This window comes from Carassius auratus, chromosome 2 (genome assembly GCF_003368295.1).
Source record: "Carassius auratus strain Wakin chromosome 2, ASM336829v1, whole genome shotgun sequence".
In the NCBI taxonomy this organism is placed as follows: Eukaryota; Metazoa; Chordata; class Actinopteri; order Cypriniformes; family Cyprinidae; genus Carassius; species Carassius auratus.
Window position 1 is genome coordinate 7860577 of NC_039244.1, and position 23065 is coordinate 7883641.

A 23065-nucleotide genomic window follows, 5' to 3' on the forward strand; every position below is an offset into this window, starting at 1 on the left:
AGTACTGAATGCATGTACAGTAAATGAACATACTTTCCAGAAGGCCAACAATTCACTTATTTATTTTTTTTTATTTTTTTTTTATTGGTCTTATGAAGTATTCTAATTTGTTGAGATTGAACTGGTGAGTTTTTGTTAAAAGTGAGCCAAAGTCATCACAATTAAAGGAACTAAAGACTTAAACTACTTTAGTCTGTGTGCATTGAATTTATTTAATACATACGTTTCACAATTTGAGTTGAATTACTGGAGTAAGTTAACTTTTCCACGACATTCTAATTTATTTAGATGCACCTGTATTTACAGGGGTATAAGCCAGCAAAAAAAAAAAAAAAAAAAAAAAACACCTGATTATATTTTCTTTTATATTTAACTGGAAACTGGAATATCTTTAGTAATAAATCAGCATTTTTGAATGATATCTGAATGACCATGTGACACTGAATACTGGAGCAATGTTTGCTGACAATTCAGCTCTCCCATCACAGTAATGCATTACTATTTTCAAAAGGTTTACAAGCCAAGAAATCACATTTTTTAAATTTCCTGATATTTACAGGTTTTCCATTACCCTGGTAATTATTTTAATAGTAAAAAAAAAATAAAAATCAGGAATGGCTCACCTCATCCAGCTCCATCTCGTCAGGATTGACCAATTTGCGAGATGATGAAACTGACCCCGGCATGACCACAATGTAGTACCACCTATACAGAAAACAACAATATTAGCAAATGTACCTTTAGTACTCTCGAATGCACTACAGCAGCTCGAACAAGTGTCACTATTTACTGTATGCCAGAAAAGGTTGTAGAGTTTAGCTGGTGGGAATTGAAAGCGGCCCATTCCAGGTGTGTGAATGTGTAGAAAAACTGATGAATTTCTCCAGTTAATTATCTCAACGCTACTGGTTTTAGATAATCTGCTCTATCTTTCAGAGAGCAAGTGAATGGAACACTGTCAGATGGACATAACTTCGGGAGAGGGGTTTTCAGCTGCTTATAAAAAGACTGTGGCCGAGGCTTTAATTTGGCTGGTGTCTGATATGAGGGGAATTTTCAAAATCAGCTCTAAGAAAAACTCTCTCGGTGCTTCAGAGCTCCGCCATTACTGGAAAACGAAGCGCTGCATCTGACACGAAATCCCACATCAATCAGCGCTACTGCAAATGCCAATCTTCTCCAAGACTTTCTCATCCTCAACACCCTGGTAATCTTTTTACCAATCAAAAAGGCACTCTAGAGCACAGCTCTGTTCTCCTCCTGGGATTGGCAACAAGCTTCTTCTTTTTTTTTTTTTTGACCACAGTGCACCAGCTCTGATTTTGTCAAAGGCCAAGACATCAGAGAATAAATCTCCCAGCTTGAGGTGCAGTCGCAAATTAGTTCATTTCTTTATAGGGAATGTAATTGGCTGTGGAAAATCGTGACTCACAAACAACATGTTCCTCTCAAAGGACAAAAACAATCTCCACTTTTCTTCCATTACCTCCTCATTCATGAAAAATTAAGTGTTGAAAATTACAAATAAACATAAGTGTCCTTTTTCATGCATAAATTACGAAGACACATTTAAGTGGTACGATAACTGAAGGGCCTCCACCCATCATCATGAGCTCCTGTAAAGAGCACTCAGCTGTAATGATGGGCTCTCTGTGGCAAGAACATCAGAAACAAAGCCACGTGTCTGCTTTCTATGAGCAGGATTTGTTCATCTCCTCCATCTTGACAGCCTGCACTCTAACTGGGCTCAAACCAAGACTTCCACATATATCTCCCCTTCAGCTAAGATAGAAAACAGCCCGTCTGCCAGCACATTATCCGCTATTGATTTCTACGTCTTCCATCACGACTCATTCATCAGCACACAACTTGTTGGAGAATGAAGTGAAAACATGCCGATGTCCCTTGAGCCTGACAAGGTCCTTCTGGTAGTTGGAAAAATCTGGCACTTGTCAGGAGAAGGTCAAATGTAAAGCTGAATACAGTAGGATGACGTTACTTTGGATTTAAAAGCAGCTGGAATCTGCAGCGTTGGCAGGATGGCTGCTTGCTGAGGTGGGGAGATTCTGTCTGAGATTTAATTGGTGGGGGGGGGGGTAATTGCATGATAATAGTGTGTGAGCTAGACTGCAGAATGGAAAGCATGCCGTCATTGGGCTGCAGGCATTACTTTGGGCAGTGTCACTGTATCCAAATGGATTAAGGAGGTTTAAATAGAGGGGAAGGAGTTGTGCCCAACAGTAAAGTGATAACTTTATCAAATCAGCTAATTAACTTATGCTGTTTTATACAGATATCCCATTTTCTTTACATTCAATCAATCAAAGAATCAATCAATGAATCATTCAATGAATCAATCAATGAATAAATCAATGACTCAATCAATCAATCAATCAATCTTTTTTCTTCTTATTTTTTCACTAACTAAAAGCCTAACTCTTTATTTGTCTGATTACTAGAGTACTAACCTGACAGGAGATGTGGTGGGCACTTTGGGCAGGTTGATGGTGAGTTTGCCATTGCTGGTCTGGTCTGCTGTGTATAGGACAGGTTTAGTTTTGAACAGGTCAGGTGCGGTACGAATAGAGACCTGCTGCTGAAGGCCACCAGCGCTGTTTCCCCAGCTCATCAGCACAAAGGAGTAATTAGTGTCCGGCTGCAGTCGCGTGATCAGCTTCCTCTTAAGGTTGCCCTGGACTTCCACACTCTGCTGGTTATAGAGGATCTACAGGAGGGAGAGGTTCAATTTAACTCTGCTTTCTGCCGTCTAGGCCTGTGAACTTGAACACGAAACTCTGTGTATATCTTTGCTTTACAGACATTAAAAACAAATCTAAAGAGTGAAATGTATACTTTGAACCAATTCAAATGGAAAACAAAATCTCATATTATGCACTGTATTTTCATTGTTTGTCTGGTCCTGCGACTTATAGTCAGGTGCGACTTATTTATCAAAATTAATTTGACATGAACCAAGAGAAATGAACCAAGAGAAACCATTACTGTGCTCAATGCTGCTCAAAAGTGCTCCTGTAGCCTACACTAAGCAGCATAGAGTGCCCTCTCCCTTAATGCAGTCTTCTTACTGTTTTTTCCTGAAACATTCATAATCATTACTTTTGCCGGTGTGCAGTGGCAAGCTTTATGCATGTACTTGAGCACTTGTTAGGCTATGTTTGCAATTAAAGGCTCATTATAATGATTTAAATGGTTTATTAATCAATGTGCGATTAGTTGTGCAATTAATTGACTAATGATTGTGACTAGTTGACTAACCGTGTGCGATTAGTTGACTAATGCTTCAAAAGAACGACTACTAGTCAACCAGAAAAATCCTAAGCCGAGGGCAGCCCTAGTTTATCAAAGAACTTGATTGCATAAACAGACTTTATCTCCACACAGCTGCTTTTGCGATGGAAACCATGTGCTGTTTTCTGGGCTTGGCCCATCAGGACATTACCGTTATGGTTTTACACCAGTTGCTGGCATATAGAGATGCCACACAGACTGTCTGTCAAGTTCACTGTAGACCAGAGACCGTTCTGACAGACTTTCCACAATGTTTCTGCATACTGACCAATACTGTGACTTGCAATTACTAAACCACATTTACAGAATCAGCACTTAAAACCTTATAGATAAGATTAACATTCACATCTGTTACAGTGTAATCATTATGTATGGGGATTAGACAATTATACAGTTAGTAACTCCTAAGTGCAAGCCTATAAAAAGGGTATAAAAATAAACATAAATGCTTGTAAAGAATATATTTTAATGCAAGAAATGTTTTGTCTATGTTTGCTAATGGGGTCTTACCTTAAAAGGCACTTCTGGTTTATAATTTTCTGGCACCTCCCAGGTGAGAAGGACAGAGGTTTTCATAACAGCTTTGACACCAAAACGTGTGGCAAATACTATTGGACCGGGGATAGGGATAGGGATAGATAGATAGATAGATAGATAGATAGATAGATAGATAGATAGATAGAGAGAGAGAGAGAGAGAGAGAGAGAGAGAGAGAGAATACAGTTTGAATTATCTTGAAGGTAACATTTAAAACAAAACAGAGCTTCTGAAATAGTTCATATAGGAACTGTTCACTGATCTCTGTGAAATTATTGACTGCAATAAAGTGCTTATAATATCTGGTTCTTATATCATTTTTAATAAAGAAATTAAGCCCCTGTCTGAATACTTCCTATAAAAGCTGGTCTTTACCATGGAAAATCAGCTTATTTGTTGAGAAAAATATGAAGAAATAGTGCTATAATAAAATCGTGATAAACCACCTCCTCCTCCAACAGGAAGCTTAAAACTTAGTTTTTAAACGTATTAGATTTATTTTAGTATTATTTATATATTATTGTAGTACTTTTAAGTTTTTTTAGTTATCCTGAATTATCTATTTTATTTGTATATTTTAGTTTTCTTTTTCATTGTAGTTTTTTTTTTTTTTTTACTTTTTACGTTTTTGTTTTAGTAATTACAGTACTTCAGCTTATTTTAGGTTGTTGCCAAGTCAACATTTATTTTTCTAAATGTATTTAATATATATATTTTTAAAATCTAATATTTATATTTTATTTAAGCTTTTTTTTATTATCAAAAAACTTTATTTTTTAGTGTTCTGTTCTTTCAGTTCAGTTATTTTCAGAAGTTTAATGTTCACAAAGTAAAAAAAAAAGAAAAAGAAAACAAAGGCAGGATTTTTCCATTTGCCTTAAAAAACAGACCACCCAATGTGAAGATAATTGGATTTTTTTTCATAATGCACATTTATCACAATGTAAGCATGACAAAATGGCTATGTTATGTCAACCACTTGTTGGTTATCTGGTGATTTTGTTTGTGACAAACAAACAGTGGACAGTGGCTTTCAAATGTGTTAAGACAGAACTTAACATGTTCTGGTGTCATTTTCTGGACCCAATCTTTCAAGCAACATGAATAGGTGTGTAGTATGAGGGCCTTCATGCACCCTATACACAACATCATTAAATAAAGTGTATAAGGTGCATTATAATTATGTTACAGTGCATTGCAACTATCTTTGGGGATTGACACAGTAATAAATTACACCTCAGAGGGATAAAAGGATTTCTGCTGTTTAAGCGATTTAACGTAAGCCATGCAGTCTAAACACAAACCAGGTGATGTAGACATGGTCCTGCTCTGGATACTAGGACTTATGGAACCCCCTCCCTTGCTGGTGAAGGCTTGCACACGGATATCATAGGTGGTGTCTGGCCGAAGCCCCTGGATGGTCATCTGAGTGTCAGATGTGCGATTGGTGCCGTTCTGTATGTTGTTGATGTCACGGTACATCACTAGATATTGTATGATCCTGCCGTTGCGCTCAGAGAGGGCCGGGGGGTCCCAGGCAAGGCGGGTGGTGGAGGTGGTCAAGCCCACGACACGTAGGTTGAGGGGAAACCCACTTGGCATGTCCTCTGGTGTGCTGATCTCTTTTACATACTCCTCTCCAGCTCCCGCCCGGTTTCTGGCGCTCAGGTGGAAGGTGTAGGTGGCACCCTTGTGCAGTTTTGTGGCGGTGTGGTGGTCGTCGTTGCGTGCAAATTCACGGACTTCATAGTTTTCATCCTCCACGCGCTTGTACCGTAGTCGGTAGCCAGTCAAGTCACCCACCATGTCCTTAGGAGGCTGCCACTGGATGAGGGCCGTGTTCTCAATAGTGGTGCTGATGATCATGGTGGGTTTCCCAGGCACTGCGGGGGCAGAGTGAGAATATGAAAAAGCATTGTTAAAAAGAGCGTAACACCACATGCCACCATTAGGTATCAAATAACCTGCCTTAAAAGTGTTTCCTCTTTTATTTGATATCAACTGTCTAAAATATCCTCTTATTCTGGCAATAAAGAAATAAACAGAATTAATTCTTAAGTCAAATGAAGGGAGAGAGTGAGTTTCTACCTGCTCCGGTGGTGGTGATGACTTTGGCTTTGCTGCGTGCCCCATCACCCCTGGTTGTGTATGCTGCCACGGTAACGGAGTAAGATGTTTCAGAGTGAAGTCCAGTGATCACAGCCTCCTGTGAAACAGAAAGAGCATGATCCCTAAGATGCTAAGACAGCTTTATCTAGAGACGCCCTCATGCCATCCCCACTGGCAGACACTGATCTTAAACCCTCCAATAAACCACACACCCCCGAAGGCTTAACCATTTCCAACCCCCCTTTTAAAACCATATATATGACATATTTTTCATTTAATCTTTTACATTCAAACGAGAACTCTGAAAGGCTTCGAAATGCTCTATAGAAGCTCTTCCAAGCCACAAAGAGAAGAACCAAAGCTGCCCACCCATGGGTGTCAATGTTCATGCTTTACACTAGTGACAGCAAACTATTTTTTAACAAGCCAGCTGAAAAACTGTCAGTAATTAATTTGCAATTAGCAAAATTTGCAAATAGATTTTTTTTTTTTTAATAGTTCATCTAAACCTTGAAAGATTTTTGTTGGTTAAATTAGTTTGCAAACTACTGTAAATAATAACTGGTGTATAGAAGAACAATGACATATCTGGTTGACATCAAAAGATAACTTGTGTGAGCATTTGAACAAACTCACAAACCAAAGGAAAAAAGCCAAACATAGCACACGCAAGCACCTATATGAACACACACACACACAGAGAGAGTCTTCATTAGGGTTACAATACAATACTTTCATGACTTTTCCCAAATAAAGTCCATAGTAATAATACATTTGCTCTAATCATTCAGCATCCACACAGTGAGAATAAATGTGGCTTTCAGCAATCAAACAGTTTGTCCAAATTCACTTTCAAATCGGCACAAAAAAGTACCAAACAAAGAAATGCATCAGAGCTAAATTGATTCAATTATGAAAATGAACCTACTAAAATGGTTCTTCATTAATCCAATGCTACTCAATACCTTTCAGCATGAATAAGCTCTATGAATATAAAACAAATTTGACTGAAGAAATGTCTTATGAGGAATAATGTCTGTAAAGCCTACAGTTACTCAGGTAATCTCTTCTTAGTGTACTTGCGTGTTACCTGCACATGATACGTTGAAAATCCTCACACAAATGTAAAGAAATCAAACTCACAAAAATGAAAGCATATGGATTCAACCAAATTTAAACACACGCATGGAAATAAACCAAGGTCATAATACAGGTGTTGGTCATATAATTAGAATATCTTCAAAAGGTTATTTTATTTCACTATTTCCATTCAAAAAGTGAATATTGCATATTATATTCATTCATTACACACAGACTGATACATTTCAAATGTTTATTTCTTTTAATTTTGATGATTATAACTGACAACTAAGGAAAATACCAAATTCAGTATCTCAGAAAATTTGAATATTACTTAAAACCGATACAAAAAAAGGATTTTTAGACATCTTGGCCAACTGACAATTATGAACATGAAATGTATGAGTATGTACAGCACTTTTGCAATGACCTTTTGTGTCTTGCCCTCCTTGTGCAAGGTGTCAATGGTCGTCTTTTGGACAACTGTCAAGTCAGCAGTCCCTCCCATGATTGTGTAGCCTACAGAACTAGACTGAGAGACCTTTTAAGGGTCTTTGCAGGTGTTTTGAGTTAATTAACTGATTAGAGTGTGGCACCAGGTGTCTTCTATATTGAACCTTTTCACAATATTCTTATTTTCTGAGATACTGAATTTGGGATTTTCCTTAGTTGTCAGTTATAATCATCAAAATGAAAATAAATAAACATTTGAAATCTATCAGTCTGTGTGTAATGAATGAACAAGTTTCACTTTTTGAATGGAATTAGAGAAATAAACTTTTTGATATTCTAATTATATGACCAGGACCTGTATAGCACATGTTCACCCGCCACACACTTATAAAAATACCAGACTCCTACAGTACATTACACATGCCCACACATCCTCTGGTAAATTAAATTCTTGAAAATGGCATTTTAAAAGCTTCTCATTAGCCTTTTTAGCATGTCTTAACTGAAGGTTTTAATTATATTAATACTTATACCAATATGTGCCCACTGTTTCACTATTTTCATTTTTTTTTTTTTAATTGCTTGGTTTGGTTTGCAGTCCCGATGAAACCCTAAAAAGAAGGAACACTGGATAAAATGCAAATGACTGGAAAATTTTAAATGATCTATTAAATTTGAGCATTTTTTAATTACTTTAATCACACAAAATCACTTTTTATAGGCAAAGAATTTGTATTTTCGTCTCTCATTTTCTCCATCTTAAAAAGTGCTCTTTTATCAGTTCTTCGAGCAAAGGGAACAGCTTTCACTCCAAGAGAACAGAAGTTAACTAAGTAGGAAGGGTTTAAAATGATTCTGTGAGTACACTAGGGCACGTTCACTTTTAGCAGCAATTTATTATAAATTAATCATTGCGCTCTCAAAGCTCTACTGACAAAAAATATTTTTCCGTTAACTTGGCAGTATTGCACTGTAAAAAATGACCATGAAATTAATGGTAAAAGACTGTAAAAATGCTACATTAAAAACCTGTTTAATGGTTAACAGTAAATTCTACTACTATATACAGTGAAAAACAGTATTGGACATTACGTGTAATCTTACGGTAGTATACCATTTTTGTAAGTGGAAAAATATCATATAATTTACAGTGGATAAAAGTAAATTGACGTTCTCAGAATTTCTTGCATTACATCTCAAATTAAGAGTTTTGTATATTAGGGTTGTTTGTTACACCTAATATGGTTAAATGAATGTTTATTGCATTATTTCAGTTTTTATGTGTGTTACCATGATGGTGTTTAGTGTTTGTGTGAATGACACTGTGGACCTTCTATATAAGTTATTTAAAGCTGCTTGTGATGGGCTTCACAAAATGTATGTAAGCTTTTACAGTACAAATCTGGCAACCACAACGTTTTTTTTTTTTTTTTTTTTTTTTTACATTGTGAAGATTGCAAGATATAAATTCAAGACAAGACAAGACAAGTTTAACACAGATCTGAGAAGAAAAGTCAAACGACTTCATATTTCACTATTTATGTTCAAGCTAAATTTGATCCTCTGGAATTTCTTTTGCTAATGGAACAAGGTGAGATTATTTGGGTGGCATCTGTGGGGTTAACACACTTCAATGAAGTGGTCACACTTCATTAGTGAGCTAACAGCTGACACCAACCTTCAAAATGGCTGATTGCTAGAATAAATAACACAGAGGTGCACAGATGTCACACTGACGACACACACTGACACCAGTGTGTCTCTCTGCTTTCAAGCCATAATCAGTGTCATCAGTGAAAAGAACAGCACAGTCCCATTATGTGTTCCTGGTACCTATGAATAGAGCCTGAGGTGAAAGAAATTAATTTAGGTTGTCACATTTAATTAAAAAAGAGGATCTAAAAATGGCTTAAAAAAAGCCTGTTTATTTCTGTATCTTTAAGGGTTTAAAGAGGGTTCTCAACAAAACAGATGCTGGGTTTTTTTTATAGATACGGGTGTCATAGTAGGTTGTTTATCTGGATGACAATGTGATGAAATCGAGTTATATTCCTGTTTAATCACTTTTATTATTAAGAAGTGTCTCACAAAGTTGGTAGGAAAAGGTGAACAAGCAACAGGGATGACCACAGCCTTGGGAAGATTGTCAGGAAAAGCAATTCAAGAAGTTGGGAGAGCTTCACAAGGAGTGGACTGAAGCCGGAGTCAGTGCATCAAGAGTCACCACACTCAGACGTCTTCAAGTCTTATTCCTAGAACCAAGCCACTCCTGAAGCAGAAAAAAAATGTCAGAAGCCTTTCATCTGGGGTAAGGAGAAAAAGAACTGGACTGTTGCTCAGTGGTCCACAGTCTTCTTTTCAGATGAAAGTAAATTTAGCATTTAATTTGGAAATCAAGGTCTGGAGAGGCACAGAATCCAAGCTGCTTGAAGTCCAGTTTCTGAAGTCAGAGATGATTTGGGTGCCGTGATGTATGCTGGTGCTGCTCCATTGTGTTTTGTCAAGTCCAAAGTCAATGCAGCCATCTACTAGGAGATTTTGTAGTACTTTATGCTTCCATCTGCTGACAAGCTTCATGGAGATGCTGATTTCATTTTCCAGCAGGACTTTAGCACCTGCCCACAGTGCCAAAACCACAAGTGGTTTGATGACTATGATATTAATGTGCTTGATTGGCCTGCCAACTCACCTGACCTGAACCTCACAGAGAATTTATGGGGTATTTTGAAGAAGAAGATAAGTAACATCTGACAAACAATACAGAGAACCTGAAGGCCATTATCAAAATAACTTGGGCTTCAATAACGCCTCAGCAGTCCCACAGGCTGATTGCCTCTATGCCATGCCGCCTTGAAGCAGTAATTCATACAGAAGGAGCCCCAACCAAGTATTGAATGCATAATTAAACCTGCTTTGGAGATCTTGAATATTTATACAGTATTTTGTATGACTTTTTTTTATTGATATTTAAGAAAATATATATATATATTTTTTGAGTTACTGATTTTTTTTATTTTCACAAGCAGTCAAAACCATCAGAATTAAAAAAAACAAAAACGCTCGAAACATTTCAGTTTGTGTGCAATGAATCTAGAACACAAGAAAGTTTGCTTTTTTAAATTAAATTCCAAAAAATAAAGAAGTTTTCCATGATATTCTTTTTTTTTTTTTTTTTTTTTTTTTTTAGATGCACCTGCATATTGGCTAACTTCTGTTCATTTTACAAAGCCTAGAGATAGCTAGAAGTTATCAGTTAAATTTATTTTAATATATTGAGGTAACTACTGTCCCATTGTTTTATCTGTGTCTCACATGGTCATATTATTAGCAGACCTATGTGAGATATATTCAGTACAAAAGTGTGACAAAACCGTGCTATTATAAATGATTGCAAAGTGCAGACCAATTATCCACTGAACAGAGAAGTGTGAATGTAGATGTGGGCAAAAACCACTGCAATGCACAGAACAGATCCTGAAGAGTACTGGGCAAGTCAAAAAAAAAAAACTTTTGCAACAGTGTGAAAGGAGTGCTGAGATCCATTTCGGTTCAAGCTAATCTAATCTGAAATAATAATGTACCCGAAATATATATATATATATATATATATATATATATATATATATATCAATTAATCAATACATGCGTTTGATATACAGTTAAGTATATACGGTTAAGTATGAAATATATGTATTATTTTCCTAATATCCACCAAAGTACCAAAATTACAACTTCAATAAACAAATCTGGCACCTTCTTCAAATACTGTAAAAAGAAATTAAACAGTCTGCTTTGATGGTTGTACCTAAAACACATCTGGAAAAAAGTGAATAAGTGCTTTGCCACTAAGATCCCAAGATGTAAAAAGCGATAACCTAACAATTTACAAGCAGATTATTCAATTTGCAGAGAGTATCTCAAGGGCTCAGCATTAGGCAATTTAATTAACTCCTGTACAATAGGCTTTGCATTTTATGCATTTTTTATTTATACTACCTTATTATTATTATCTTGCATTCTATTTCTTGTCATTTCTATGTACTCTCATTTTTCTTATTCAGACAGTTTCTATTATCTTTTTTTTTATCTTCTTCATATTATCCTTATCCATATTATTAGGCCTATATGCTCATCAAGGCTTCATTTACAGTAAAAACAGTAATATTGTGGAGTTCTATTACAATTTAAAATAACTTATTTATATTTTAAAATGTCATTTATTCCTGTGATGGCAAAGTCTTCAGTGTCAAATGATCCTTTACCATGGTCAGTTTTCGCAAGGGCAGTTTAACCCTAACTGCAATCCAACATAGAGACAGTCAATTTAGCGGACGACCTCAATTTGTACACAAATTCATTCACGACAAACTAGAGACCCCAGTGTCAGCTCAGGGTCACCAGGGCAGGTGTGAATCCTCATTTTAACGTATGAATCCGAGACTTCAGAAATCCAGTTCGCTGACAGGCTGCCAGACAACCCTGGATCATAGGAGAGGGGAAAGAGAGTGATTTGGCGGGCAAGCAATTGGCTCACGCTGAATGTTTTCCAGGCAGGTGGCAGCATGCAGTGGCAGCAGAGCAGGTGCGGTCGCTAACAGCAGGGCTCCAGAGAGACCGCAGACAGTCTGCTGGCAAAGAGATGGGCGGACTGAGAAATGGGGTCAGGCTTCACTGGGAGGAAAACGACACTGGTAACTGAAGTGAGCCCAATTCTTTGGCTCTTTTTTAATGCTCCAAATCCAGGCAGTAAGAGGATTTACTAGCGCAACACAAGCCAGGGCCCGCACTGTAGTGGGCTGTCACGCAACTATAAGAATCTTTTAAGGAAACTCTGGAACGACAAGACACACACACACAAACACACACACACACACACACACAAAGGCATGCTCACGGACAACTCACACCTACACACACAAAGGGCTGTAGTGTTGAAAGCCGGCTGTTGTCTGCAGCTTTCTCTTTCCAGCCAGGCTTCACTGGTTTTCAACACTCACAGCACATTTAACCCTGAGCCCATCCCTCTGCTGAAAGCAGGTAACATCATTCAGCGGTTTTCTTTCCCAACCCCTTCAGTCATCACTCAGGAGCCAAGCAGATTGTAACTTCTCCGTTAATAACCCCTTCCATGCTCCCATGTGCTAAATAAATAAATAAATAAAAATAAATCAAATAAAAAAAAAAAGAAGAAAATTAAGAGGGGAAAAAAAACTGAAATGTATTTAATTCTAATTGTGGTGACTACTGAAATGCAGTGAATATTATTTTTTTGTGTAGCTAATGTTTTTTATTAATGAGCTAATGTGGTTTATTGCATAATTTCTGATTGGCCAGACATCTTGCAGTAAAATATTATATTATAATAACTGATAAACTGTATAATTGGCCTTTGTTTCTGACAAAAGATTTGTACTTGCATAACTCAAATTTTTTTTTAAAGGACTAGTGTAATAAATGGAATAATGTAGTTAACTGAATAAAATAATGCATTTGAAAAATTGTGTATTTTCCAATAATGACCAGGTAAATGTAAGTCCTTACAAAGTGTATAATGTAATTTCTAGATAATTATAGAACTATTATAGAAGTAGAAATTTGCTAAATAAAAGTAAAAAAATAATGATTATCAGAATACTTCACACTGGGAACACTGGGATTTTTATTTTATTTTCAGTCTATGCCATGTTTCCAGCTCTTCTATCTCTCTAGTCAAGTATTCTCATCTGTGCATGTATAGTATTTCTCATCTTAGTATGAGTGAGGTTTTATCATTCAGATGATGTTAAACTTGCTGACTTTTATGAAAATTTCCAACAGTAGTGCTCTAGTAGTGATGGTCTGTTCCATATTTTCGGTAACTGTGCATGTGATTGTGTGTGCGTGTGAGTGAATAATGGGTACTAGCTATGCCAGAAGTCATTAGTGCAGTCATTACACTGTCAGTGAAATGTGCTTTCAGGGGCCAGACCTTTAGAGCATGCGGCATCATTACCATTAGTAAATACAGTGCATTAGTGGGTGACCTTCAGTATAATGCTGAAAATGCTGCAATTTATTCTGGTCTTTCTTTGTGTGTGTGAGACAGTAAACAAGTACGGAGTTGGGAATGTGTTTGCCACAATACTCAATCAGTTTTCATGCTAAATGTGTATTTTTACCCAATTTCCCCTTTTTCAACAAGCTGCTTGGTCCAATTCATATTAAGCACACAGAAGGGGTTCAATCAAACTGTTAATCCCTCCTTATAGGAAAAAACAAAGGAGAAATGTTAGTTTCAAATGAAGAAAAGCCAAGCGAGAGGAGAAAAAGCGACAGATGAACAAACAAACTCAGAGCATCCCACAGGCCCAATGCTGCAAACCACCCGCTCACACTTGGGTTACTCACATATTCCGTGGACTCTTCCATTTTCCACTGATGGAAAACACATGACAGATAAGAGGTAGAAAATGAATCAGAGATGGCACTACTGGGGAGAAAAAAAAGCATTGCTACCTTTTTTTTCTCTCATCTACAGATGAACACCTAGCGTTAACAGTGACATGCTATAGAGACAGAGTAGAAGGGTGGAGGAGGAGAGATGACAATTTTTCACATTCAACACAGTGCTGCACAATGTCAGGTTAAAGGAGCAGCGGTATACTGCTAACAAAGGCAAGGTGCTTCATTCCGTCGCTCTGTGGGAGAAATAAATGACAACTATTGCACCACTTACACCTGGTGCAGGAACGTTTTAGTCTCAGCGTGGCTGTAAACACTCCAATGCAAAATACTTACCTGGGCTGCATTCGTAATAAACCTTATAAGTGAACTCCAAAAGACATTCATAAATATTGTACAATGCAAAACATTTATCACAGATGCACTGCCTTGTTACATGCGTATAATTTATGATTTTGAACAGAATTGATTTGTAACAGTTTTATAAAAGGATGCACAAAATATCGGTACCATATCAGTTATTGGCTGGTACTAATTTCTCAGTATGGACTGATATTGTATATTCAATTGTGCAGCTCATTTAATCTATTCTTCATCTATTTTTGCATTAACATTATCATATTACATTATAATGTTGTGATGCCTAAATAAACATTTAAAATGAGTAGTTTTAATTTCTAATTGTTTTTAATTTATTTAGTCAAATTAGGATTGACATTTGATATTTACGTTTTAAGTTCTTGGCCGTAACACAAAAATGTTCTTATCTTATCAAATCTTTACCAGATTTTTTATATTGTACATGGCTAATTTTACCACACTTACACATTTGCACAAAACAACAATTACATTTACAGATTTGTTTATTTTATATGTTTATTTTTTGCCCCTGCTGGTGAACACTGGTATCACTGGCATTGTGGTGTTGTTGTATTCAGACAAGACAACCAACACTCCTAAAATGTTTTTAATTTAAATACATCATTTATATTTTAAAACTTTTTTTCGTAACTGTAAGTGAAAATCATGGGGACCTAAAGCCTATTTCTTGGTACAAATTTCATGGTGGTGTAGAGCATGAAATCCCATTACCCCCATCGTATTGCCAGCTTGGTGACATCAAACTTTACTGACACTGAGCACCCAGAACCACTGCTTTTTTCTAACCCAACAAAAAACGCTCACATATGCATCAAATCTTCCCTGGACCGAGAATCCAGCATGGAGCCAAGTCAACCGCAGTTGATATTCCTATTCGGGAAGAAAGAGGAAATTGCTCTTTTCTAACCAAGGATCTGCAAAGTGCAGTGAAGCACATCACAATATCAGTCTGTGGACCCCACACTGTAATTTTCTATATTAGATCATTCTGCAAACATTCATCCATATCCTATAATTGATTCTCATGATGGAGTTGGTGTAGAGCTGTGTGTATATTGCATGACAGTACTATTAGCGGACTAGATAGGTGCCAATATTTCAGTCTGTTTCTCTAACTCACTGCTTCCCACACACAGACCTCATGCTGCCGATCCTATACGATAATGCCTGGCATGTGTGGTGCTTTGCTAACCTGTCAGCTACTCAGAGGTGGGAGCCTCAAGGACAGTTTTATAAGCCCCTGACAGCACAAGAGAAACCATAAGCTTTGCCCAGAGCATGCTCTCCTAAAAGTCCAGTAACTATGATTTTATCCAGGGCTGGGCTGCCTGGAGGCCCAACCGCCCGTCATTACCTTTCATTGCGAGGAGTTGAAGACATGCTGATAAGTTGAGTTGAAAGCATAGAGGCTGAAACATTGATCAGATATAATGGGCCGGAGAGCGCTTCTAACCCTTCAGGCCTGCACTTAAGAGTTGTCTTCAATCATTTAGTCATCGCTATTTCACTGCGTTCACTTCATCTCAAATGGACTCCTTCTAAACCACTGCTTATAACTCTCCTATTAATCGCGCACATTGCTGCAGCGTGAACATGAACATGGACTTAGCACATACACAACGGCATCCAAAGCCACCACAGTTTTTTTAGGCAGATCTACACTAAATCTTCAACAGAACCCACCGCAGCACCAACACAAGAACACAAACAATCTCTTTAAAATTAGAGACTTTTTTTTCTGCTATCTGCTTTCTTAACGGGTTGTTGTTTTCCACATGACACTTTAGACTTTGTAAAACATACCGGCCTTTGCTTTCACAAAATTATCTCCTCAGAATCATTCTCCTTGAATGCAAGATGAATAAATTAGCCTAGCTTATTAAAAGGCTTCAGAGAGCGGGAAAAAAACAGGTCAGAACTGATAGGAATCTTTAGCTAAAGCCAAATGCTGCAATTTTCAGACAGGATATTAAAATAGTAATGAAAGTGAGCGTTTGTCAGATAGAGGCTGTTGGAGAACAAGAGATGAAAGGGAAAGATGGTGCTGATACTAATCAGGGGGAATAAAGGGCTGTCCTCTCTCTCCTTCATCTGGCACTGGGGCCACTGAGGCCAGAGTGATTCCCTCAGAGTTGGTGCTATTTCACAACCCCAATTAAAAATATCTGAACAAACTAATCAAGGTCTTTAGGCATACTACAATCTTCCAGACAAGTTGGAGCTGAACTAGGACACTGGCCCTCACAAAGACGCTTTAGATACCCAGGATGGCTGTAGTTTCTGTATTCAGTGTTGTGTTTGAATCTACTATGTTTTGGGTACCAGCTCTTTTCCTTGAGTACTAAAAGTCATACCACCCACAGCTCCGATCTCTTACTATGTACGTCTCATTCCCTCGTCCATTCTACACCCACAAATAATGCAACAAGGTCCTAATCAGACAGCACAGAAGAGTGAAAGCTGTAATTGTAGTGGACTCTCATGCCGATTTATTGGAGATTTTCTTCATGGAAAGGTTGACAGGCTTCTCCAATGGCCACTTGGCCGGCTCTCGTGGAACACTGGAATGGATCAATTAACTCAATCTCTCAGTTAAATTTAGACTCCGAATGAGGATGGTGTGTTGGTTCCCAGTCTAGCCTTTTTTGAAAAGAAAATGTGTTTATCCCACCCACGGACAAACAAGTGTTCGCTGGTTTCCTGGCCAGGGAGCCAGATGTGAGAGAGACTTCACATGTTGCTCTGAATGAGACAAATGATGGGTTCAAATTGTGACAATGTCTCATTACACACTCAAATTTAAAGTGACATCAATATTATAAGTATTTACTGTTTTTAATACATCATTTAATACATTGTTCTAATTGTGCATGGTAAATCAGTGCACGCTACCTTTAATGAATATTTTATATCTCAGGCAGGCTATTATTAAACCCTTTATAAAACCATGTAGACTACATTTTTTTTTTAGATATTTTTTTGACCTTGTAATTTTTTTATCAAAATATCATACTCAATCTTCCGGTGAAACAACTTATCTCTGGTGGCGTTTGCTGGACTTCGCCAATCATTAAGTCCACTTAAACCCCTCCTAACAAATGTCTACAAGCTCACACTTAAGATTGCATTGCCTCCATTCATTCAACAACCAATGTGTAGAACCAAGTCCCTGCCCTAGATCTCATAATAAAAAATAAAATAAATAAAAAATTCACTTGGTTGTACGTTACAATATGGGAGAACCTATATTTTATCTTTGTGAGTTTAAGAGTTATAGTTAACACCAGTAGCTTACGTAATAAAAATAAATGGCAACAACAACAAAAAAGGATAAAAAAAAAAAAAAACTGTTGGGATATTTGAGGGAGATGCATGATTATAATCAATAATAAAATTAAAACAAGTTAAATTAATGAATGCAAACAAATGAAATAATGAAACAAGACAAATGAGTGTTGTTGTTGTGTAAGTAGCTAGTCAGTTTGTAATTCAAGTGTTAATGTTAACTTGTAGCTTAGCTATTAGCATTTGGATTGGTTCAGTAATGCACAATAAGAAACAGTACACATGCTTCTGCTCTCCTCAGAGATGTTTTAGGAGCCCATCCATGCAGAAGCCCGTGCTCTTAGAGCCAGAGAGTCTCTATAGGTGGTAGAGAAACCGTACATATTAATAATTAACAACTGGCAACCCGGAGAAGAACAAAAGTGGATGTCTTGAGAAATCTGGATCTTTTTGTCAAGACAAAAAGCACTACAAGCCATTTATCAAAGCAAGTCTACATCCACCCTGCCAAACCAATAGTGTTACACAACACACAATGGATTTTCATCACTTCTCCGACATGTTTTCTCCTTTCTTCACTAGCTCTCCCTGGCCAATTACATCCCAGAAAGCAAAGCACCAACACATTCCTTTTTTTCTTTTCTAAGTACGAACCAAAGAATGAAGAAAGATGTAGACGTAAATGTAACCAGAGTCTTATAATACATCTTCAACGTCTGAGAGAAAATAGAGACACAAGGTTAAAAAAAATAAACAGGCCTGTATGGATCATTGTGTCTGAGGAACCTGATATTTACAAATGTGTCTCAGCAAGTCTTTTCATGTTTTGTTTTTTCTTCCTATGACAATGACAGCGAATGAGTCATGTCCTGGGACAAACCATCACAGTTCATGGTAAAGGACTCAACAACGTTTCAGGTGTCATGACGTATGAAGGGAATGTTGTTTGCCGAAAAGGGAGAGGCAAGTGCAGGTGCCCCTGGGTTGTGAGAGCAAAGAGGTCGACAGCAGTTCACCTGACAGATACCGTAAACAAAACCTGTCTGTTTTGTTTATTTGTTACCGATGGAAACGTAGATGAAAAAAAAAAAAAAAAAAACTCAAAACAAATGTGTCTTGTATGCTGTCAAAAACATTTAGAACTGCTGACCCTGTGACATTAAACAAAGTTCACAAGTTATGACTAGTGGAGGTGTTGTGGACTAGAGGCACTGAACAGACAAAACATCAACTGCACCAAAAACCAGAGTGGCTAAGGTCACAAAGACCACTTCAAGCTCAGAGCAGGGGATTTTATAGAATATATCATTTAGAGTCATCATTGTATGTAATCAAGTATTATGTATGTCCATCAATCTAAAGAGTGGTCGCAATAATCAATATAGTACCAATATATGCATCCCTAATAAAATTGGCTGGAATTAATTTAATTAAAACTTCTAGATTCTAGGAGGTGGGTTGAGCACTGACGTGTAAAGTAATACATTTGTATTTTACATGCACACCTTCAGTTGGGTATGCGCTTATGCAAATGAGAAATAATCTTCTTGATGCACCAGAAAACCCCTGTCATGCTCATAAATGTCTCTTGTTACAGGTTTTTTTGTTTTTCTTTTTTTTCCCCAACGTCTGGCTCAGTGAGGGGAAATGCTTACAAAAGTAAATTAGAAACTCTTGTTTGAGGCAGGGAGAGTGCAGCAAAACACATGTCCACACAAGTTAATTCTCGGCTAACAATTCGAGAGCAGAAACATTTAAATGCCCCCAATCTAATTCTCTCTTAAAGCGAACTTTAAGAAAGTAATGGATATCTAAATCCCTCCTAAGGATTACAATCTTTATTCCATCTCAGTGCACCCATGTTTCTTCAGTTTTAAATCTCCTTATATTAACGCATCATAAGTGAAATGAAAAACAAAACAAAACAAAAAAAACGCAACAAGGCAGTGCATATGTATTAATGTTAGGATTTACAAAGAGCTGAATTCTTGAAAGGCCACCAACAGTGTGTGCATGATATATTTAACATTTAGATAACAATAAAGACTCAGAAAAAGTGTTCATGTAGACGTATAGACATGTATCCTGAAAATGCATAAGAATTAGTTCTAAACCCTGATTTGCCTACCAAGACAGCATTATCAGGCTTTATAGACATGCCCATGTGGAGTCATGAAATATACATACATATACATATATATATATATATATATATATATATATATATATATATATATATATATATATATATATATATTTTTTTTTTTTTTGAAATCATTTAAATGAATTAAGTAAAAATATTTCACCCAATTTTATGTTACACTTAATATCGTATATTATAGGCATGCTTACTTTCTTATTGCATTGAATTAATAGAATAGCAATATGCTAACACCAACCTCCGTTCTAATCAGATGTGAGGTTTAGTTGAGTCTCTTGAGTGCTTTATATGAGGAGCACTGTTTGTGAGACCCGTGTAAAGCTTTTCAGTAAGTCAATTATGAGGTCCGGTTTCAGTCAGGATGCTGCCTCAGAAGGTAGTCGCCTACTTAAGACAGCGAGGAAGCTCACTAGGGTTTGGAACTAAGCCCAGCTGACCGGTAAAAATGGTATCCAACTCACTGTACAAACAGTCAAGTACTACAATAAAGAATTTGCAGGTAGTACCTGTGCTTCTGGCAGAGCGACATCCATTATATTTGGCTGGCTACGTGGCTCTCCGTTCTCCAGGCGGGAGTATATGACCTGGTATCCCCGGATCTGGCCGTGCTGCTTCCCAGAAAGAGGTGGCTTCCATGTCACACGAATAGCTGTGGAGTTCACAGCCTCTACTTCGACTTTCCGAGGTGGAGCCCCAGGCACTAAAATGGAGCAATTAGATTTGAACTTCAGGATGGAGGATTTAAGGGTAGCCTGAGATAAAAACACCACAATATGTGCTAAATAGTTGTGTTTTGTCTGAGGAGAGGTATTTATTTAACAATATTTGTTGGTTAAAGTACATTTATCATGCTGGGAGAAAAGCTAATGTTGCTTTAGTAAGAAAACTGTTCACAATGATTCAAGGATGCAGAAAACGGAGCAAAAAATCTGCTAAAAATAAGAACTGCTTAAAGACTGACGAGGATCTGCTGAAATGCTGCTCAGCTGATAGGCTTCAGATGAGTGAATTTACTGATTGTGGCCTCAAAGGAATATTGTGAAAAAAGCTGACCAGAGGGGGAGAAACTCATGACACTATTTCTACGGAAGCTGATCAGACCAAGGTAAAGACAAAAAGCCCTGAAGGTGGTGTAAGATATGAGAGGAGGAAATTAAGAGGAATGAAGAATGAGAAAGAATATTTTGAAATAGAAAGAGAGAAAGAAAGGGAAACAGATGAATGAATGATGAAGCTAGTGGACTAAGATTCACTACTGGTCAAAAGTTTGGAATAATTATGAGGTTTTCTATTTGAATATATTTAAAATGTAATTTATTTATTTATTTTACATTTTCAGCAGCCATTAACAAAAAAAAAAAAAAGTCTAATATGCTGATTTGATGCTCAAGAAACTTTTCTCATTAGAATCAATGTAAAAAAAAATGCTGCTTCATTTTGTGGAAAACATGATATATTACCATTCAAAAGCTTGGGGGTAAGTAACATAAATAAATAAATAAATAAATACATAAATAAATGAAAACAAATTTCTACTTAAAAAAAAAATGCTGAAATTTATATTTATCAAATAATCCAGAAAATATTTTCTACAGAAATATTAAACAATATAACGTTTTCTACACTGACAGAAATAAGACCCATAATTAATAACTGTGCACCAATAATTATTTGATAATAACTGATCTGCATATTCAAATGATATTTGAAGGATAATGTGACACTGAAGACTGGAGTAATAGCTGCAGAAAATTCAGCTACACCTGTAACAGGACTTAATTGCATTTTAAATCGTAATAAAACTTCATAATATTTATGAAATATTAATGCAGCCTATGTGAACCTAATAAGCTTCTTTCAAAAAAAAACTTTTGACCAGTGTAACTCCACTTCTTGAGCGCAAAGGAGGTGTGAAGGGCAAAATATGGCCTGTGAGAAAGGAGGGTACTTGGGGAGGCTACGTGGAGTAGAGCAAATCCATTATTTAGAGACAAACCAAATGTTGCTGGTAAAAGACCATGCAGTGAGCACATCTGGTCTTATACTGCACTCCTATGTAGTAATAAGCGTCTCTCTTTAGCCTGCACTTCTAGAAACCTTATCAAAGCACTCAACGATTGCCTGAAGTAACACGTGTTACCTCCTGGCTATGAAACTTGTGCAAACACACACAATTGGCTGTAGCACAACTGAGGAAGGACAGAAAGTGAGTAAGAGTGAGTAACTTCGCTGAGGTCTGATGTCTGTGACTGCATGTGACTGCTAGGTCAGTGGGTTTTGAACTTTTTGAGGTTAAGGACCCAAAAATATTTTCATGTAGACCCATTTGTCATTTATACTATTGCCGCGTTTCCACCGAAATTACCCAGAACAATTGTACCAGGAACTTTTTTCCCCAAGATCTTTTTTTCCCTTCCAGACCTGTTGCTTTCTGCATTTCCACCGCTGTCTAAAGTACCGGGAAGATTAGACAAAAAGTCTGGTGACATAGGTCTACGCACGTTTCTCAATACAATGTACAGATTTTGGACTTGCATACTCGGTAGTTCAGACTTTGCCCATTCGACTCGGGAGAGTGATGTCAACGATGACGCAAATCCAGTAATTCCGCAAACAGCAGTACTTGATAAACGAATTATATTTAATGTTTAACCACTAAAGAGACATCAGAGTCAGCGACACATATCAGAAGGTCTAGCCGAGGTGAGACTGCTCTCAGCGGATACATGAGGACTGAGCTCCCACTGATCGCGTGGAGCTGACCATCTCCGAAATCGCCGAAACACATTTTTAAATAGGTGCTGTCTTTATAAATAAACCACAGATTTGAGTTTTAAAGGGGGGGTGAAATGCTCGTTTTCACTCAATATCCTGTTAATCTTGAGTACCTATAGAGTAGTACTGCATCCTTCATAACTCCAAAAAGTCTTTAGTTTTATTATATTCATAAGAAAAGGATAGTCTGTACCGATTTTTCCCGGAAAAACACGACCGGCTGGAGGTGTGACGTGTGGGCGGAGCTAAAGAATCACCAGCGCTAGTAGGCTTTTGCGTTGAGAGCGTTTAGAAGCTGTGACATTACCGTGAGGAAAAACCGTCATCCAAAACAAACCATGGCTAACAGTCAGATTCAGCCGTTTATTTATGATCCAGAATCAGATCCCGAGGTTGAAACTGAACGAGAGCAGCAGCAGCAGCAACGACTCGCTCCGAGCAGGGCTCGAACCCGGGTCTCCGGCATGGGAGGCGGACGCACTAACAAGGAGGCAGAGATATTTTAAGCAGTTTTACTTAACGCCTGTGGTTCCA

At 37.3% G+C, this 23065-nt stretch overlaps 1 protein-coding gene across 23 annotated transcripts in view; it reads right to left on the reverse strand.

The window, feature by feature from the left end:
• LOC113114728 (receptor-type tyrosine-protein phosphatase F-like) overlaps positions 1-23065 on the reverse strand; it is a 215764-nt gene that overhangs the window by 34563 nt on the left and 158136 nt on the right. For 16 of the 23 annotated variants that reach the window (XM_026281725.1, XM_026281699.1, XM_026281721.1 and 13 more), the window contains 7 exons: positions 20263-20456; positions 13876-13902; positions 5935-6052; positions 5151-5729; positions 3820-3917; positions 2469-2725; positions 624-705 (listed from right to left, as the gene is read on the reverse strand). In XM_026281725.1, the coding sequence (XP_026137510.1) occupies positions 624-705; positions 2469-2725; positions 3820-3917; positions 5151-5729; positions 5935-6052; positions 13876-13902; positions 20263-20456 (1355 nt within the window). The remainder of the gene's footprint in view (positions 1-623; positions 706-2468; positions 2726-3819; positions 3918-5150; positions 5730-5934; positions 6053-13875; positions 13903-20262; positions 20457-23065) is intronic. The other 7 variants (XM_026281798.1, XM_026281734.1, XM_026281709.1 and 4 more) reach the window with 1 other exon arrangement.